Source organism: Pelophylax lessonae, assembly GCF_965119305.1.
Source record: "Pelophylax lessonae genome assembly, chromosome: 7".
In the NCBI taxonomy this organism is placed as follows: domain Eukaryota; kingdom Metazoa; phylum Chordata; class Amphibia; order Anura; family Ranidae; genus Pelophylax; species Pelophylax lessonae.
In genome coordinates this window covers 194,940,461-194,960,826 of record NC_138774.1, presented here as the reverse complement: position 1 = coordinate 194,960,826, position 20,366 = coordinate 194,940,461, and the positions used below count along the sequence as shown (strand labels likewise).

Below are 20,366 nucleotides of genomic sequence, written 5' to 3'. Positions count from 1 at the left end.
GGGAACTCTGAAGACTCTGATGTAAGAGGAGTTCTGGGAACCCTGATTTAGGGGGAATGTTGGGGACTCTGAAGTAAGGGGAGTTCTGGGAACCCTGATTTAGGGGGAATGTTGGGGACTCTGAAGTAAGGGGAGTTCTGGGAACCCTGATTTAAGGGGGAATGCTGGAGACTCTGATGTAAGGAGAGTTCTGGGAACCCTGATTTGAGGGGGAAAGCTGAGGACTCTGGCGTATAAGAGAACTCTGTGGTCACCAAAGCTCCCCCTTGCATCAGAGTTTCCAGAGTCCCCCTTACACTTCCCTTCCTCAATCCGCCACAGTCTAGGGCACGACAAGTCCCACTGCAGAAGGCTGCCATACCTGAGTCCCCACAGAGGGCACTGTAAATTCCAGTATAGTGCACTGCCATTCCTCCCTGCTATGCTTGGACTTGTACTGCTCTCTGTAGGGGGCTGAGGAACTACTGCCTGCTATGCTAAGACTTGTAGTGCACTCTGTGGGGACTAAGGCATGGCAGCCTGATATTCTGGAACATCTAAAGGACCACTCCAACCAAAACTACCAATAATGTACAGAGTCCATATGTTATGTAATGTCACAGCCCCGCTACCCCTCACCTTCCACCTCGGGTGCTGTCATTGTGTAGGGCTAAGGGCTCCAGCTCCACCATGTTTGGCTTTGATGTCAGATATGCAGGACTGGCACAGCTCCACTCTCTTCCCTGGCAACTGACTCTGGCATCATGGGGGGCCTCTCCTCCTCCCCCAGCCACCCAGGGGCCATCTCCTTCTCCCCCAGCCACCCAGGGGCCATCTCCTTCTCCCCAGTGGCTCTCTACTTCTCCCCCAGCCACCCAGGGGCCCTCTCCTTCTCCCCCAACCACCCAAGGGCCCTCTCCCTCTCCCCCAGCCACCCAGGGGCCCTCTCCTTCTCCCCCAGCCACCCAGGGGCCCTCTTCTTCTCCTACAGCCATCCAGGGGCCATCTCCTTCTCCCGCAGCCACCCAGGTACCCTCTCCTTTTCCTACAGCCACCCAGGGGTAATCTCCTCTTCCCCTAGCCACCCAGGCGCCCTCTCCTTTTCCCCTAGCCACCCAGGGGCCCTCTTCTTTTCCCCATAGCCACCCAGGCGCCCTCTTCTTTTCCCCATAGCCACCCAAGGACCCTCTCCTTCTCTTCCAGCCACCCTCTCCTCCCCCAGCCACCCAGGGCCTTCTTCTTCTTCTCCTCCTCCACCAACCATTCTAGGACTCTTCCAACTTCCCTGGGACTACTCACCCCCTTTGCGTAGTAGACACCACAAATCTATGACCAGCCTGCAGAGTGACAAGTCGGGCCTGGCTACCTCTATGTTCCCGAGCCAGGGCAGAGCTCTCCTCCCAGAGCAACAACCGATGATAGCAGAGTGAGCTGACCGGGCAGTCACTTCCTACTGATGCAGGTACACACCCACCGATTCCTCCATATCTTAGGGGGTATGTGATCAGACGGCCAATCCCCAGGCAGGGAAGGCGGGGTAAGTGTCAGCGGACAACAGACACCTGGCAGCTGCAGTAAAGGGACTGCAGCACACTGCTGCAACTTTTATATCCGAGGATTTAAAGCAATATTTTATTTGGGAGATTTCCCTGACTGCGCCCTTCTAAATGTTATTGCTCCGCCACTGGCCGCGAGGCCCCTGTAGGTGCGAGGCCTTAGGCGACCGCCTAATTTGCCTAATTAGAGAGCCGCCTATGTCTGTACTTTCCTAAAGTAGAATTTTTTTCTCCTACTTCCACTTTTACTTCACTACATTTTTTCAATGATTTCAATACTTCTACTCCGATATTTTTTTTTTGTGCTGCATAGTTACTCGTTACTATTATAAAAATTACCACTGCCAGAACAGTAGATGGCAGGTTTCATGAAGCTCAAAACATGTGTATTATCAGTGCATATGAAAATAAATGCTACTGTATGTATAAATAAAAGCTGCATTTGAAAAAATAAAAAAACTATATGATGTTCAAACTTTTGACTTCTTTCTTTAATAACTACATAACACAGTACTTGTACTTTTACTTTCAGTACTTGAGTAGCAAAATTTAACCACTTTACCGCTGAGTACATGAATAGTACTGTGGCAAAGTGGCTCGTTCCCGTCTGACGACGTAGACCTACGTCGCCAGACTCCTCCCCTGTAGGCGGCGCTCGCGAGCCGCCGGAGGCACGCTCCCGCTGTTTTCATTCACAGCGGGAGTCGGGCCAGGGGAGGAGCAGCGGCGATCGCCGCTGCTCTGCCCCGATCGTCGGGGATCTAGTGTGGAGTTCCGCCCGCCTGTGTAAACACAAGCGGGCAGATCTCCTCAGTGACAGGGAGTGACAGATCGGAGTGTTCAGCATAGCTGGACATCCGATCTGTCCCTGTCTCACACAGTCACCTCCCCCCCCCACACGTCAGTAAGCACCAGGCATACATTAACCCCTCCCTCTCCAATAAAGTTAAACCCTTCCCTGCCAGTGTCATTTTTACAGTAACAGTGCATATTTATAGCACTGATTACTGCAGTAATGTCACTGGTACCCCCAAAAGTGTCAAAAATGTCAGTCAAGGGTCCGATCTGTCCGCCGCAATGTCGCAGTCCCGCAAAAAAAATCGCAGATCGCCGCCATTACTCGTTAAAAAAAAAACACCAAAAATGACATAAATCTTTCCCTTTGTTAGTAAACGCAATAACTTTTGCGCAAACCAATCAGAATACGCTTATTGTGATTTTTTTTACCAAACATGGGTAGCAGAAAACAAATTGGCGAAAAATTTAAAAAAAAATTGGTTTTTACATCTTTTTTGGGGGAATTTCATATAAAAAAATTTGAAAAATATTGTTATTTTTTCAAAATAAACGCTATTTTTTTGTTTATAGCGCAAAAAGTAAAAATCGCACAGGTGATCAAATACCACCAAAAGAAAGCTCTGTTTGTGGGAAAAAAAGGACGTCAATTTCGTTTGGGTACGGCGTCGCACGACCGCGCAATTGTCAGTTAAAGTCGCACAGCGCCGAATCGCAAAAAGTGGCCCAGACGTAAGACAGCAAAATGCTCTAGTGGTAAAGTGGTTAAAAAAAACTACTTGCAATACTTAAGTACAAAAAATGTTGAATACTTTAGTACTTCTACTCAAGTCACGTTTTGATCGAGCACTTCCACTTCTACTCAAGTCACTTTTTGATCGAGCACTTGTACTTTTACTCAAGTATGGGTTTCGAGTACTTTATACAACTCTGCCGCTGAGAGAGGATGACGGTCAGCTGTTGTAAACACAGCAGACCGTTCTTCTCTCTGAAATGATCACAGAGCGCCTGTGATCCTCCTATTTAGGATCACAGGTCTCTGTGTTCATTTCACAAGTCCCTCCCACTCACAGTTAGAAAACACCCCCTAAGCTCACACTTAACACTTTTCTCACCCCAGGGTTAACCATTTCCCTGCCAATGTCATTATTACAGTAACAGTGCATATTTTTAGTACTGATTACTGTAGTAATGTCACTGGTTCCCCCAAAAGTGTCAAAAATGTCAGTTAGGGGTCCGATCTGTCCGCCGCAATGTCGCAGTCCCGCTAAAAATCACAGATCACCGCCATTACTAATAAATAAAAAATGAAAATGAGATAAATCTTTCCCATAGTTTGAAGACGTGATAACTTTTGCGCAAACCAGTCAAAATACGCTTATTGGGATTTTTTTTTTTTTTTTTTACCAAAAATATGTAGCGGAATACAAATTGGCCTAAAAGGATGAAAAAAGTTGAGTTTTAATTTTTTTTGGGGGGAATGTTCTATAGCAGAATGTGAAAAATATTGTTTGTTTGGTTTTTTTCCAGAATTGTCGCTATTTTTTGTTTATAGTGCAAAAAATAATCGCAGAGGTGATCAAATACCACCAAAAGAAAGCTCTATTTGTGGGAGTCAAAGGACATCAATTTTATTTAGGTACAGCGTCCCACGACCGCGCAATTGTTTGGTAAGGTAACGCAGTGCCGAATCGCTTGCAGACCGCCTCATGTAGAAATACGGTGGGAGAGCGGCTCTGCTGTGCTGGATCACATTTCTAATAAGTGATCCAGCATTTCCAGGTAGGGGACGTGCGTGATAAGTCACAGCACAAGCCGATCAGCGGTTGTCGGCCGATGATTGACCACTGGCACTCACTGATCTGCGAGGAGGAAGACCGGACAGAGCTCTGCATATATAAAAAATACAGAGCTCTGTCCTATCAGTGGGGAGGTGCCACATCCCTTAGTAAGAACACCACACAGTGAATACACCTAGCACTGTTAGGCACACATTGAACCCTTTGATCGCCGTAGATGTTAACCGCTTCCCAGCCTGTGTCATTAGTACAGTGACAGTGCATTTTTTTAGCACTGATCACTGTATAAGGTTCGGTTCATACTGCTGCATCCTGAAAGTCACGCGACCTATGGTGAGACTTATGGTGACTTATGGTGAGACTTTCCCAGGAGACTTCCTGGCGACTTGAGTTCTACTTTGAGGCACAAGTCTGATAGAAGTAGTACAGGAACCTTTTCTAAAGTCGGAGTGACTTCAGAAGTGCTAATTAAGACATCTCTCATTGACTAACATGGAATATCACATGTCATGCGACTTGGGGTCTCACAAGTCGAATCCCAAGTCGCGGCAGTGTGAGCCGAACCTTAGTGTCACTGCTTCCCACAAAGTGTCAGTTATTGTCAGATTGCCCGCCATACTATCACAGTCCCGCTACAAATCTTTGATTGCCGCCATTACTAGGATTAAAAAAAAAAAATTCCAATATATTCCCAGATCATCTCAAACTCCTTGTTTCAGATTCTCGGGGTCACCTGTACATTTCCTCCTGCCTGGCTTGCCATCTCTTCTGGCAATTTTATAGATAGACAACTCCTATCCTCATATTGATTATTGGTTACAAATTAATAATGACTGCAGTAGGGAACAGACACAAAAAGCATCTTTCCAAAATAAATGTTCTGATTTATTTGATGCAATTGAAGGTTTTTATACACATGATTACGTGAGTATCACATTAATATTACAATTGTACTTTTATGATAACAAGGGGCGTAACATAGGCAGGCTAATTCTAATCAGGACAGAATGCAGACATGTAATGAAAAGATTATTAGTGCCGTGTGCAATACATACAAAATAGAATACAATAATATACAGAACTGACAAATTTCCTTTACAATACCATAGATTGTAGATGCCATAACGTTCCTGCAGACCAATCAATATAGGCTTATTAGGATTTTTTTTTTACCAAAAATATGTAGCAGAATACAAATTGGCCCAAAATTTATGAGAAATTTTTATTTATTTTATTGGTTTTACATCAGAAAGTAAAAAATATATATTTTATTCTGTAATTTAAACTTAAGTTTAATTTAATTTAAAAAAAAAAAGCTCTATTTGTGGGGAAAAAATGATATAAGTTTCATTCGTGTACAACGTTGCATGACGGCGCAATTGTAAGTTAACCACTTCAATACCGGGCACTTTCACTCCCCTTCCTCGCCTGACCAATTTTTAGTTTTCAGCGCTGTCACACTTTGAATGACAATTGCGCAGTCATGAAACACTGTACCCATATGACATTTTTAATATTTATTTCTCACAAATAGGGCTTTCTTTTGGTGGTATTTGATCACCACTGTGGTTTGTTATTTTGTACTAAACAAATAAAAAAAAGACCGAAAATTAAAAAAAAAAAAAGTTTTGCTTCGATTCTGTTAGAAAATGTTGTAAATAAGTACGTTTTCTCCTTCACTGACGGGCACTGATGAGGCCGCATTGATAGGCACTGATGAGGGGGCACTGATAAGGAGGCACCAATATGTAGCACTGATGAGGAAGCACTGATGGGCACTGATAGGCGGCACAGATATGCGTCACTGATGAGCACTCAGGCCCTGTTCACACCTGAGCGTTTTTCAGCTTGTAAAACGCTCATCTCTGAAGTTCCAAAACACCCAACAAGCAAAATCCCATTCATTTCAATGGCCCCTGTTCACATATGAGCGTTTTGTTGCTTGAAGTAAAACCCCTGAGGCTCAGAAAAGTACATGTTTTAACCTACCCAACAACAGGATAATAATTGGTTGCTGGGGGTACATAGAGGCCTATAGTCAGAGCTTTCATACTGGCTTATCCTTTCCATTGGTATGCCCAACTAGGATGCAGCCTAGCCAATAAAAATTGAGCTTTCTGACAATGTAATTAACCACTTCAATACAGGGAACTTTCCCCCCCTTCCTGCCCAGGCCAATTTTCAGGTTTTACCGCTGTTGCATTTTGAATGACAATTGCGCAGTCATGCAACACTGTACATAAACCAAATTTATGTCATTTTCCCCCCACAAATAGAGCTTTCTTTTGGTGGTATTTGATCACCGCAAGGTTTTTTCTTTTTTGCCAAACCAAAAAAAAAAAAAAAAAACGAAAAGTTTGAAAAAAAAATGTTTTTTGTTTATGTTATACAATTTTGTAAATAAATACGTTTTTTCCTGCACTGATGAGCACTGATGAGACTGCACTGACAGGCACTGATGAGGAGGCACTGATGGGGTGGCAATGATGGGGTGACACTGATAGGCGGCACTGATATTCAGCACTGATATGTGGCACTGATATGTGGCACTGATATGCAGCATTGGTGGGCACTGATAGGTGGCACTGATGGGCACTGATAGGCGGCATTGATGGGCACTGATAGGTGGCACTGATGGACACTAATGGGCACTGATAGGCGGCACTGATGGGCACTGACGTGCGGCACTGATGGGCACTAATGGGCACTGATAGGCGGCACTGGTGGGCAATAATGGGCACTGGTGGGCAGCACTGATAGATAGGGATGATGGGCACTGGTGGGCAGAACTGATGGGGAGGGCACTGGCGGGAAGCACTGGTGGGGAGGGCAAAAGGGGGCTCCCTGAGCCCTGATTGCCATCCCTGGTGGCCATAGTGGGCATCCCTGGGGTCATGGGTGGGCATCCCTGGGGTCATGGGTGGGCATCCCTGGTGGTTCTAGTGGCCCCCCCCCCGAGGGTCTGCACTGGTAATCAATGATCTGATTACCAGTGCCGACCCCCCCCCCCCCCATCAGAGGAGATGCCAATCGGCGCTCCTTTACTCATGCCTGTCAGGCACGTACTGAGGAAAGACGATCAAGGGCTCTTCCTGTTTACTATGTGACCAGCCGTGATTGGACACGGCTGGTCACATGGTAAAGAGCCTACGTCAGTAGGCTTTTTACCGAGATCGGAGATGCAGGGAGTCAGTGTGACACCTCGCATCACCGCTGTCATATGACGTCCGGTCAGGATAATGCAACCACATTCCCGCCGTCATTCTGTTATAGGGCGGGCGGGATGTGGTTAAAGTGTATGTAAAGCCAATACACATTTTGGAAAAAGTAGGGATTTAGAGTAGCACTAAAGCTCCATTCACACTACCGCGACTTGTCAGGCGACTTGTCAGCCTGACAAGTCACGGTCCCTCGCGGTCCATGCAGTGCTATGGGACCCGTTCTAATAGGAGCGACACAAGTCGCCCCGACTTAGAAAAAGGGTCCTGTACTACTTTAGGGCGACCTCGGAGCGACTTGCATAGACATTCATTATATGAAGTCCGTGCATGTCGCGCCGAAGTCGCGGTGCACGGGACTTCACAGGTTGCCCCCGAAGTCGTGCAGAAGTCGTGCCGCTGCAGTGTGAATGCGGGCTTAAGGCAAAACTTTGTTGTCATTTTGGACAGAGTAATGCCCCATACACACGTGCAGATTATCTGCAGACTTTTGTCTGCAGACTTACCAAAACCATATAATATGAGGTCAAACCTAAACACTTTCAATTTGTATGCAATCCGGCAGGCCCTTGCACTACATAGAAAAGGTAAGTCTGCAGATAATCTGCACGTGTGTATGGGGCATTAGGGAGGGCAATAACCCCAGACAATTGTCTGTGTCCCATTGAGGAAAATTTCCTTCACTTCCTGTCCCATAACCAAAACAGGAAGTGAGAGGAAATCCCTCCAAAGAGGGAATCCCTGGGTGTCACTAAGGTCACAGAAACAAGTGTCCCCATTGCAAGATTTTCCCTTTATTTCTGTTCTGGTATTAACCCATAATTTGAGATTTTCCATGACTTTCATTTTCAGTGAGAATCGTAAACAGGACAAACTGGGAGGGTAAATCTCCGTAACAGGGATACAGACAGCAATAAAAACCTGACAGGTGTTCTTATCCCTCTCTGCTCTAGCTATAATTAAAAAATAATGTTTTGCACTTAGTTTTACTATAGAGCGATTGTATACCTCGCTTTGTTATTTTTACCTACGGATAAGGCTTACCTGTAGGTAAAATAAATATCTCCTAAACGTGCACCGTTTAGGAGATATTCACCTTGCATGCAGCCGCTGACGTTAGAGGCGCATGCGGTCTGAAGATCCGGCATATCGTGCAAATCTGTGTGTCTGTGCTGTGTCTCCGGTGGGGCACCCCAGAGGTGGATCTGTTGGTATCTCGGCTCAACTGGAAGGTGCACAGGTTTGTTTATGGTCACGGGATCAGCTAGTGGATGCCACAGACGAGCTGGTGGCCCCCTGGGGCCAGTATCGTCTGATTTACGCCTTCCCTCGCCGGTCTTGGTACGCAGCGCTTACCTGATGCGGCTGGTTGCCGACACCCCTTGAAGACTACGTCTCAGGGAGGATCTGCTGTCCCAAGGGCCAATCTTCCATCCTGCTTTACAGTCGCTGGCTTTGACCACTTGGTTATTGAAAGGATAGAGGTTTGTCTGAGTCAGTGATTCCTACACTACTGAAAGCTAGGAAGTCTACTTCTAGGAACATCTACCATTGTACGTAGGAAGCGTACATTTCGTGGTGTGAGTCACTTGGTGTTCACCCTTGCTCTTTTTCGGTGGCTCGGGTCTTGACCTTCCTTCAATGGGGGGTTGAGCAGAAATTTGCCCTGAGTACCATTAAGGGCCAGGTGTCGGCCTTGGCGGTCATCTTTCAATGACCCTTGGCCACGCATACCCTGGTGCGTACCTTTATTAAGGGGGTTCAACATTTGACTCTACCAGTGCGGTCCCCACTGCCGCCTTGGGATCTCAACTTGGTGCTTTGAGCTCTACAGAAGCCTCTCTTTGAAAAAATTCGGGAGATTGCCCTGCTTACGCTATCCCAGAAGGTGGCCTTTTTGGTGGTCCTCACCTCTGCGTTCAGGGTGTCGGAATTGGCGGTGTTGTCTTGTTGTTCACCTTATTTGGTGGTTCACAAAGATAAGGCCCCTGTCCGTCGTTCCTTCCAAAGGTGGTCTCTGACTTCTTTCTGAATGAGGACATTGTGTTGCTTTCCCTGTATCCCAGGCCAAAACATCCTAAGGAAATTGCATTGCATTCCTTGGATGTGGTTCGGGCTATTCAGGTGTACCTGGCAGCTATGGAGTCTTTTAGGAAGTCAGACTCGCTTTTTGTACTTACGGATGGGCCTCGGAAAGGACTATCTGCTTCTTCTGTGATCATTTCTAGATGGATCAGACAGGCGGTGGACTCTGGCCTATTTGATTAAGGGTCAGGTTCCTCCTTTTCCTGTGAAGGCGCACTCTAGTGCTTCTTGGGCCTTCCATCAGGCATCAGTAATGCAGGTGTGCAAGGCGGCTGCACGTTTTGTTATCTTTTTCACATTGGTGCAAGGCGGCTACTTGGTCTTCTACTTGTGCACACTTCCACAAATTTGTGGATGTGTTGGCATCTGCGGATGCCTCTTTTGGATGCAAGGTTTTACAGGCTGCTGTTTAGGGGGCGTGTTCCTTCTTGGGGGGGGTGTAATGTTTTTCAGATGGGCTCCAGTTGTTTTGGTTGAGCTCCTGTTACCTGGTTGGCTACGGTTTAGCCTTGGGAATTTTTTCTTGCTGTTCCCATCCCTCATGTTTGACACTGCTTTGGGACATCCCAATGGTTAAAAACATCAGGAGCTGTCTCCGTCAATAAACAAAAGAGAAAATGGGATTTTTGACTTCCCGTAAAATCTATTTCTCTGATGTTCATTGATGGACACAGCGCCCATCCCTCTATGGAGTTATATTACTTCTGACTCTGCTTGTAACAAAACTGAGTACCTATAGCAGAGAAGGGGAGTATATCTCCTGGGACTGCCCATAGGCGTAGTCAAGTTATTTTTCTGCCTAGTGTCCTACTCCTGTGGGAGACAGTATAACCCAATGGTTAAGAAGATCAGGAGCGGTGTCCATCAGTGAACATCAGAAAAATGGATTTTATGGTAAGTCAAAAATCCCATTTTCATCTACAGATGCCCTTTATCTACAAAGGCAGTTTTGTGGTAAAGGTGAACTATCCCTTTAAGAGCCCTGTCAAGTTTTTTTCCCTCTCTCTGTCCTGTTGGGGAGATTTCCTTTCACATCCTGTCATAGGCGGCTCTCTAATTAGGCAAATTAGGCGGTCGCCTAAGGCCTCGCACCTACAGGGGCCTCGCGGCCAGTGGCGGAGCAATAACATTTAGAAGGGCGCAGTCAGGGAAATCTCCCAAATAAAATATTGCTTTAAATCCTCGGATATAAAAGTTGCAGCAGTGTGCTGCAGTCCCTTTACTGCAGCTGCCAGGTGTCTGTTGTCCGCTGACACTTACCCCGCCTTCCCTGCCTGGGGATTGGCCGTCTGATCACATACCCCCTAAGATATGGAGGAATCGGTGGGTGTGTACCTGCATCAGTAGGAAGTGACTGCCCGGTCAGCTCACTCTGCTATCATCGGTTGTTGCTCTGGGAGGAGAGCTCTGCCCTGGCTCGGGAACATAGAGGTAGCCAGGCCCGACTTGTCACTCTGCAGGCTGGTCATAGATTTGTGGTGTCTACTACGCAAAGGGGGTGAGTAGTCCCAGGGAAGTTGGAAGAGTCCTAGAATGGTTGGTGGAGGAGGAGAAGAAGAAGAAGGCCCTGGGTGGCTGGGGGAGGAGAGGGTGGCTGGAAGAGAAGGAGAGGGTCCTTGGGTGGCTATGGGGAAAAGAAGAGGGCGCCTGGGTGGCTATGGGGAAAAGAAGAGGGCCCCTGGGTGGCTAGGGGAAAAGGAGAGGGCGCCTGGGTGGCTAGGGGAAGAGGAGATTACCCCTGGGTGGCTGTAGGAAAAGGAGAGGGTACCTGGGTGGCTGCGGGAGAAGGAGATGGCCCCTGGATGGCTGTAGGAGAAGAAGAGGGCCCCTGGGTGGCTGGGGGAGAAGGAGAGGGCCCCTGGGTGGCTGGGGGAGAGGGAGAGGGCCCTTGGGTGGTTGGGGGAGAAGGAGAGGGCCCCTGGGTGGCTGGGGGAGAAGTAGAGAGCCACTGGGGAGAAGGAGATGGCCCCTGGGTGGCTGGGGGAGAAGGAGATGGCCCCTGGGTGGCTGGGGGAGGAGGAGAGGCCCCCCATGATGCCAGAGTCAGTTGCCAGGGAAGAGAGTGGAGCTGTGCCAGTCCTGCATATCTGACATCAAAGCCAAACATGGTGGAGCTGGAGCCCTTAGCCCTACACAATGACAGCACCCGAGGTGGAAGGTGAGGGGTAGCGGGGCTGTGACATTACATAACATATGGACTCTGTACATTATTGGTAGTTTTGGTTGGAGTGGTCCTTTAGATGTTCCAGAATATCAGGCTGCCATGCCTTAGTCCCCACAGAGTGCACTACAAGTCTTAGCATAGCAGGCAGTAGTTCCTCAGCCCCCTACAGAGAGCAGTACAAGTCCAAGCATAGCAGGGAGGAATGGCAGTGCACTATACTGGAATTTACAGTGCCCTCTGTGGGGACTCAGGTATGGCAGCCTTCTGCAGTGGGACTTGTCGTGCCCTAGACTGTGGCGGATTGAGGAAGGGAAGTGTAAGGGGGACTCTGGAAACTCTGATGCAAGGGGGAGCTTTGGTGACCACAGAGTTCTCTTATACGCCAGAGTCCTCAGCTTTCCCCCTCAAATCAGGGTTCCCAGAACTCTCCTTACATCAGAGTCTCCAGCATTCCCCCTTAAATCAGGGTTCCCAGAACTCCCCTTACTTCAGAGTCCCCAACATTCCCCCTAAATCAGGGTTCCCAGAACTCCCCTTACTTCAGAGTCCCCAACATTCCCCCTAAATCAGGGTTCCCAGAACTCCTCTTACATCAGAGTCTTCAGAGTTCCCTCTTACAGTGTAAGGGGGAAACTCTGGAAACTCTGATGTAAAGGGGGCTCTGTGAAATTTGATTTAAGAGGGGGACTCTAATGTAAAGAGGAATTCTGTGGACTCTGATGTAAGGAGGAGATGCTGGGGAGAATCTGATTTAAAGGAGAACTCTTATGTAAGGGGGACACTGAACTCTGATGTAAGGAGGGACTCAGGGAATCATGACCTATAGGGAAATGCTGGGGACTGTGATGTAAGAGCAGACATATATATATATATATATATATATATATATATATATATATATACATGCATACCCGATGTTTAATGATCTTTGATTAAAGAAGAATTGGTTAGAGAAAATTCTAGAAACTGTGAATTCATAGTACAAAGGTTAAGTCTATTAATATATGCAATTTATACAGTTAATCTTTATCGCTTGAATTATTTTTCCCATTACGGGCGTGAGTGGGGCCTCATGTCCAAGTTTTGCCTTAGGCCTCACAGAGCCTAGAGCCGCCTCTGCATCCTGTTCCAGAGAAACAGCAGGAAGTAAAAGGAGATTTCTCCAAATAAAGGGGATATCAGTTCTTAGGCCCTCTTCACATGGGCAGTGCCGCTGACTCACGATCTGCACTAGATTTGTCAGCAGTGGTAGGCCCATTGTTAAAAGGGGAACAAGAGGTGACATGCTGCTTTCCAAACACCTGTTTGAAGAGTGATTTCATGCTGAAATCCCTCTAGGCCGCGCCGCAACTGCATCCATTAGACATGGTAGTGGTGTGGCCCTATTTACTTCTATGGAGCACGATAACAGACGGTATTGCCTGCTGAACACAACTTGCCAACTTTTTTAACCACTTCAGCCCCGGAAAGTTTTACCCCCTGAATGACCAGGCCATTTTTTGCGATACGGCACTGACAATTGCGTGGCCGTGCAAACCTGTACCCAAATAAAATGTATGTCTTTTTTTTCCACAAATAAAGCTTTCTTTTGGTGGTATTTGCTCACATCTGCAGTTTTTTTTAATAAATTCCTTTATTGAAGGAAACATAAAAGGCATGTAATAAATCACGCAGAGAAATACACTGAACAATGTCGAGAGAAAACAAAATGCACATCCAACAGTCCAATAATAGGATATAAGCTATCATGCTGACAAGGGACTGGAACGTGAAGATGGATATCATAAAACAAATTAATACAAATAAGCAAACCCCTGGGAGCGCACCACAGAGAAATGTAGAGTGCAAAATATAGGACAATGGGTTTAAGGACCGTTCTTAGGCGATTACCGGCACCCACCGGCATCTATCACATAGCCGGCTACAGGTGCGTGGGGGGTAACACCCAGACAGTCACGAGGCGTCTCAGCGGACACTGAGGGGAACGATATAGGTATTCTCTTCAGAAAGATGAGCGAACAGATAATTAGAAATATGCCCAGAAGATAAGTCAAGAAATGAGCGAAAAAGCAAAGAGGCAAAGTCCAATCCGCGACATTCAGAGATGAGGCAGATTAGAGTCAGTAGATAGGAAGGGAAAAAGAGAGAACAGAAAAGGGGGGAGTAGAAGGGTGACTGGAAAGGGAAGGAAAGGAGAAGGGGGGGGGGGACAGCCTGGCCCGGTGTCACCTCCGCCATCAGATCAATAGATCTCGATATTCCGCCGTAAATGTGAATTCATGCCAGTAGTACCAGCGCTTCAGAAATTTTTCTCTAACTCCGTGCTCCGACGCCACCAGGTCTTCCATTTCATTGACGCATTTCACCTTACGGAGCCACATGGCTACAGTGGGGGGCTGAGTCTGTTTCCAAAGAGGGGGGATGCAACTTTTCGCCACTGTAAACAAAAGCGGCAGGAGTGATTTCCGATACGACGCCCTCGGAAACTTGTGATGGTGAAGAAGGAAGAGGGCCGGGTCCATCGTAAGAGAATGATCCGTGAATTTCTGGGCGATGCGTAGCACCGAGATCCAAAAGGGCCTCAGCCGTTCGCAGGACCAGAAGACGTGGAGGTATGACCCCACCTCCTTGCCGCATCTCCAGCAAGTATCAGTACAGGTCGGGAACATCCGACGAAGCCTCGTCGGGGTGTAATGCCATCGAGTTAGGCATTTGTAGCCCACTTCCTGGTAACGAGAGCAGAGTGAAGCACATCTGCAGTTTTTATTTTTTGCGCTATAAACAAAAAAACACCGACAGTTTTGAAAAAAATTGTTTACTTAATGCTATAAAACATACCCAATAAAATTTTTTAAAAAAAATAACATTTATTCATCAATTTAGGCCAGAATGTATTCTGCTACATATTTTTGGTAAAAAATCCCAATAAGTGTATATTTTATAGGTTTTCCCAAAAGTTATAGCCTCTACAACCTATGGGATAGATTTATGGAATTTAATTTTTTTATATACTAGTAATGGCAGCGATCAGTGACTTTTAACAGGACTGCGACATTGCGGCGGACAAATCTGACACTAAGTGACACTTTTTGGGGACCAGTGACACCAATACAATGATCAGTGCTAAAAAAAAAAAAAAAATGTGCTGTCCAAGTACTAATGACACTGGCAGAGAAGGGGTTAACATCAGGGGCAATCAAAGGGTTAAGTGTGCTCCTAGGGAGTGCTTTCTAACTGTGTGGGGGATGGCCTAACTGGAGGAAGACAGAGATCCATGTTTCTGCTTAGTAGACCAGTGATCTGCCCTGTTTACATAGACAGACTGCCATTCTGCCTCTCCTCCGAACGATCGGCAGGTCCCGGCAGACATCATGTCCACCGGACCCGCTGATTGGCTCCTGCTGTGTGCAATCACAGCAGGAGTAGGTTTCCAGCTGTGCGCACACGTGCCCCAGATCCAGAGCACGAGCCTAAGTACAGGTACGTCGGTTTACGCAGGAGAGCCACCCTGCTGCAGTTTATCTGTGTGGGGCGGTCCTTAAGTGGTTACGTTTTCTGCAAAGCCTGGGGGTCTTTGCCAGGATTAGACAAGATAAATCAAACTGGTAATTTTTCTCAGAATGTGAGATTGGGGGGGGAACCCCACGATTGAGCAACATTTTTACCACCTCTCACCCGCTCCCCCTATAGCTGGAAGGAAGTGGCCAGGGGTGTACACATGGTAGTGAGCAAGCACGTAGCAGTCGTGTGAAACGCGTCTACTATCCTACCCTGCTGTACCTTGTACCACTTATGTGAATAAAGAACTTTTCTTCATTGGATTCCGTGGTGTTTTTTTCCAGTCATTTTCTTCTTTCATGCTTCTCTCGGGGGCGAGCCGAGGTTCAGCACCCACCTTGAATCGTGGACTTTGACTACCCTGAGCGGTGTTATCTCTCTTCATTGTTCAGAGGTGTACACATGCCATGAGCCACAATGCTTTGCTTGATGGCTGTGGCAGGAATTATCAAGTGAATGGCGTAGGGCTGCAACTGCCCTGCAATTTCACAAAACGCATGCGGTTGCGAACTATAGAACACCTCCCCCACTTCTCATGTCTGCAACACAGGGGCTGACGTTTTGCAGTTCAAGGAAGTCAACTAGGCAGAGCTAATTATAGTGCTTGAGATTACAGCGTGAACGCTCTGAATTTCTAACAGGATTTACAATTTGCAGACTGCCCTATAGAAGTTTTACTGCTACAGGGTGGCCGCTGAGCGCAGGATCATGTATGTGCAGGAAGTTTTTGCGCAAAAAATAAAAATCAAATACCACCAAAAATAAACCTCCATTTCTGGGGGAAAAAAAAAAGACATACATTTTATTTAGGTACAGTATCACATGACCGTGCAATTGTCAGTTAAAGTAATGCAGCGGCTTATCGCAAAAAAAAAAATGGCCCGGTCATGAAGGGGGGGGTAAATCTTCCAGAGGTCAAGTGATTAACAGTTTTGTTTGCACCTAAACAGATATAACACAATTCTTTCAATTGTATACTTAAGCTGGCCATACAGGAGTTTGAAATTCCAGCAGGGACTGACTTTTGTACAGAGGTCGATCTAGTCGTCAGGTCATTTTTTTTTTGTTCAACCCGCTGGTTGAATGAAAAAAAAAAAAAAAACGATTAATGTATGGGCTGCCCTAATAAACCAAAAGGGAGAAAACACTAAGCTTAAATTGATTGCAAATGCAGAGCTGACTCTGCAACTTTAGGTAGATTGTATGATATCCTTGCTATGTGGTTGCTTTTAGGATACTCAGTGGAACACACCACCCCGCATATTCAACCTGTTAATATGTTGTATGTGTTGTAAGGATGCCTTCCATCCACAACCCCCCACTATAACCTTATGGTTTACTCTTATTAATCAAGCTCTCCCATTATACAAATTAACGTGAGGCTAGAGGTTGCCCCCATAAATTCCATAAAGCTTGGAATCCATGGGTGAGTTCGGACTAACAACTCTCTCTTTCACCCTCCTCTGACTAAATGTATTTCAATATACTAATGTTTTGGTACTTTGATTCCCCCCTCTTTTTTCATCTGTGGTCGAATGTAAGATGCATGTTTATTACTTTCTTATTGATTCATTTACAATGAAAGGACATAATGTATACTACATACAGTGATATTTGACTATTTTTTTGCTCTATTTCCTTTGTTTATGTTATTTTGTACATTTTGTTTTATGTTCAAAAAAAAAAAAGGGGGGGGGTGAGGGGACAATACTGATGTGTAAACATTTTTTTTACCCTAATGCAAGAATTGCATTAAGGTTAAAATGTTTAGGCTTTGTAACCACTTTGTCAGGGTTTACATACATTTTAAAGGGGCATCTACTATTCCTCTGCAGACTTTTGTAGCTTATTTATGGGTCTATTTAAAGTGATTTTAAAGGCTTTTTTTATTTTAAAAATAACAAAGATGTTATACTTGCCTGTGCAGCAGTTTTGTACAAAGCAGCCCTGATCCTCCCCTTCTTGGGTCCCTCGCCAGTGCTCCTGGCCCCTTCCTCCTGCCACGTATCCCTGGAGCAAGCAGCTTACAATGGGGGCACCCAAGCAGGCTTGCTCCCAAGCCACGGCTCCCTTAGCTTTCCCAGCTGATGAGGGAGAGTCCCCAGAGAGCCAGGGCTCTCGTACATATCGCTGAATCGCGATGGAGCTCAGGTATTGGGGGGGGGGGGGAACTGCTGTGCAGGTTTTATTTTTTGGCAAAGCTTAATTGGACAAGCTGAAGTTAAAAGCTGTCTAGCTACCATGCAAATTTGCACCCCAGATTTTCCACTCTCCAGTTTTAGTAAGTCAACCGCATTAATTATCTGCATTTAAACATATTTATAGGTTTAACCGCTTGCCGACTGCGCACAGTATATTTACTGCGGCAGTCGGCCCCGGCCAGGCAGAGTGACGTAGGTCTACGTCGCTCGCCTGTCACTCCTTCCAGAGCCAATAGCGGGCGGGCGCGCGCCCGCCGAGGCGCGCGCCCGCCTCGGCTCGTTCACGGAGGAGTGCGGGAGTGTGACTGGCGGACCCGATGTCCGCCGGTCACACTACGATCGCCGCTACAGCGGGAGAAAGACAGAGCGGCTTGTGTAAACAAGCCACCTGTCAGTTCTCCCTGTGTAAAAGTGAAGATCAAACAGTTCTACTATGTAGAACTGTTGATCTTTGTTTTTACACTAGTAGACCTGTCCCTGCACAGTTAGAATCACGCCCCTAGGACACACTTAACCCCTCCCTGTCCAATACTGTTAACCCCTTCCCTGCCAGTGTCATTTTTGCAGTAACAGTGCATATATATAGCACTGATTACTGCAGTAATGTCACTGGTACCCCCAAAAGTGTCAAAAATGTCAGTCAAGGGTCCGATCTGTCCGCCGCAATGTCGCAGTACCGCAAAAAAAAAATCGCAGATCGCCGCCATTACTCGTTAAAAAAAAAACCACCAAAAATGACAAAAATCTTTCCCTTTGTTAGTAAACGCGATAACTTTTGCGCAAACCAATCAAAATACGCTTTTTGCGATTTTTTTTACCAAACATAGGTAGCGTAAAACAAATTGGCCGAAAATTTTAAAAAATTTTGATTTTTACATTTTTTTTTGGGGGAATTTCATATAAAAAAAAGTGAAAAATATTGTTGTTTTTGCAAAAATTACGCTCTTTTTTTGTTTATAGCGCGTGATCAAAAAATCGCACAGGTGATCAAATACCACCAAAAGAAAGCTCTGTTTGTGGGAAAAAAAGGACGTGAAGTTCGTTTAGGTACAGCGTCGCACGACCGCGCGATTGTCCGTTAAAGTCACGCAGTAAAAAATCGCAAAATAACCCCTGGTCTTTTAGCAGGAAAATCCTCCGGTGGTAAAGTGGTTAATATATATATGTATTTGTTTATATGAAATATTTAATTCACACGACTGGATATTTTTATGGTATTTAGGCACACTATCATTTATATCTTAGACCCGGGTCTTACCTGGTGGGAGAATGATATTCTTCTAGGGTGGATGCTGCAGTTGTGTGTGCTAGATTTATTTTGAATAATACAGTATACATATTATACTGATTGGTTTTTTGTTTTTTTATTAGTCTTTCTTTATATGCAAGAATTGTAAAATAAAGAATCTCTGCAAAGTGATTTAAATTACATTATAAAAACAAAAAATGAACAAGCATTCACCCTCTTGCAGTCAGTATTAAAAATAGGCAAGTGTAAATTTATGGGAAAAAATAGGCAAGTGATAACAGTAGTAAGTCTATATATGAATAGGTCTCTGTCAGATTTGCACATTTCCACACTGCAATATTTCTCAATTTAGCCATTTCATGACATGAACATTATGTTTGGGATCACTGAGGGAGATTTGCTAAAACTGGTGCACACAGAATTTGGTATAGCCGTGCATAGTAACCAATCAGCTTCTAGATATGTTTTTTAAATCTTAATTGAACAAGCTAAAGTTAGAAGCTGATTGGTTACTATGCACAGCTGCACCAGATTCTGTGTGCACTAGTTTTAGTAAATCTCCCTCATCGTCTAATGCCTAGTACACACGCATCGATTATTGGCCGGGAATTTTCGGCCAACATCCGATTGGCCGATTTTCGGCTTGTTAGTATGATGCATTCAACAACCGACTCCGACTTTTCGGCCGAACAAAATCTGGTGTGCAGGCTATAAAATGTTTGTTGGCCGTCAACATAACGGCCGATTTTCCGTCAGTCAGTACAGATTTCGGCAGACAAATATCTGATGAGCAAGACTGGGCATGCTCAGAGAAGAAAAAACACAGGGAAAGTAAACCAGCACATGACATCACTTCTGAAGTAGATTTTTGTTGGCCGAGAAAATTTGTGTGCAGTCTAGGCACATTCCAACCAACAAAACACAACTTGGACAAAAGTCGGACGATCGGTCGGCCGATAATCGTTGCGTGTGTACGGGGCTTTAGGGCTCTTTCACACAGGATGTCGGACGGACTCCGCTTTTCTCAGCGGGGGATCAATCCGCTGATCCCCCGCTGAGCAGGAGAATGACAGCTGTTCTCTGCACTGTGTGCAGAGACACAGCTGTCAGAGCCCCATACATCTCTATGGGGGAATCGGATGGGAACGGACTGTCGGTCCGTTCTCATCCGATTTGCTGGACGGATGGAAAATAGGGTTTATATCTGTCCAGATTTGACGGATCGGATCGGGTGTCAGCGAACATGTCTCCGCTGACATCCGATCCCCCATAGAGATGCATGGGGGGACAGTTCAGATCCGCCAAAAAAACGGACAGGCGGATCTGAACGGTCTGCCTGTGTGAAAGGGGCCTTACTGAAAGACAAATCTTTTGGCTAGGCCCAGGTTTCTTGGAGACCCTGTCAGGTTTTCCACTAGGATTGCTATGCAATTATTCTTCTCTCACAAGTCTGTGCTGACTTATTGCAGAAGGGTGCTTAAAGTGGAATTGCAGGATAAATTATTTTCAGTCTGGTCACATGGTCTCCCCTGTGCCAGCTAGCACTGGCTGCAAGGGAGGGAGATTGACAGCAGCTGGTTACGCCTGAAGCAGTGAGGTCATCTTTAGGTCTACTATGACCCATCTATTGTTGGTGCTCCCTCCTCCCCCTGCCGTGGTGCTGGCCAACACAGGGGAGCGGGATCACATAACCAGACTGAAGTGGCCTGAAAATAGGCAAGTATACACATTTTTCTTTACAGGTTCGTAAGCATAAGTGTGT

At 46.0% G+C, this 20,366-nt stretch overlaps 1 protein-coding gene across 1 annotated transcript in view; it reads right to left on the bottom strand.

Moving 5' to 3' along the window:
* Positions 1–8,495, bottom strand: part of LOC309560565 (synaptonemal complex central element protein 1-like) — a gene marked incomplete at its 5' end in the record, with an annotated part of 145,026 nt that extends 136,531 nt beyond the window's left edge. The window contains one exon of the mRNA XM_082264190.1: positions 8,444–8,495. Coding sequence (XP_082120316.1) covers positions 8,444–8,495 — 52 coding nt within the window. The remainder of the gene's footprint in view (positions 1–8,443) is intronic.
* Positions 8,496–20,366: the final 11,871 nt, after the last annotated feature.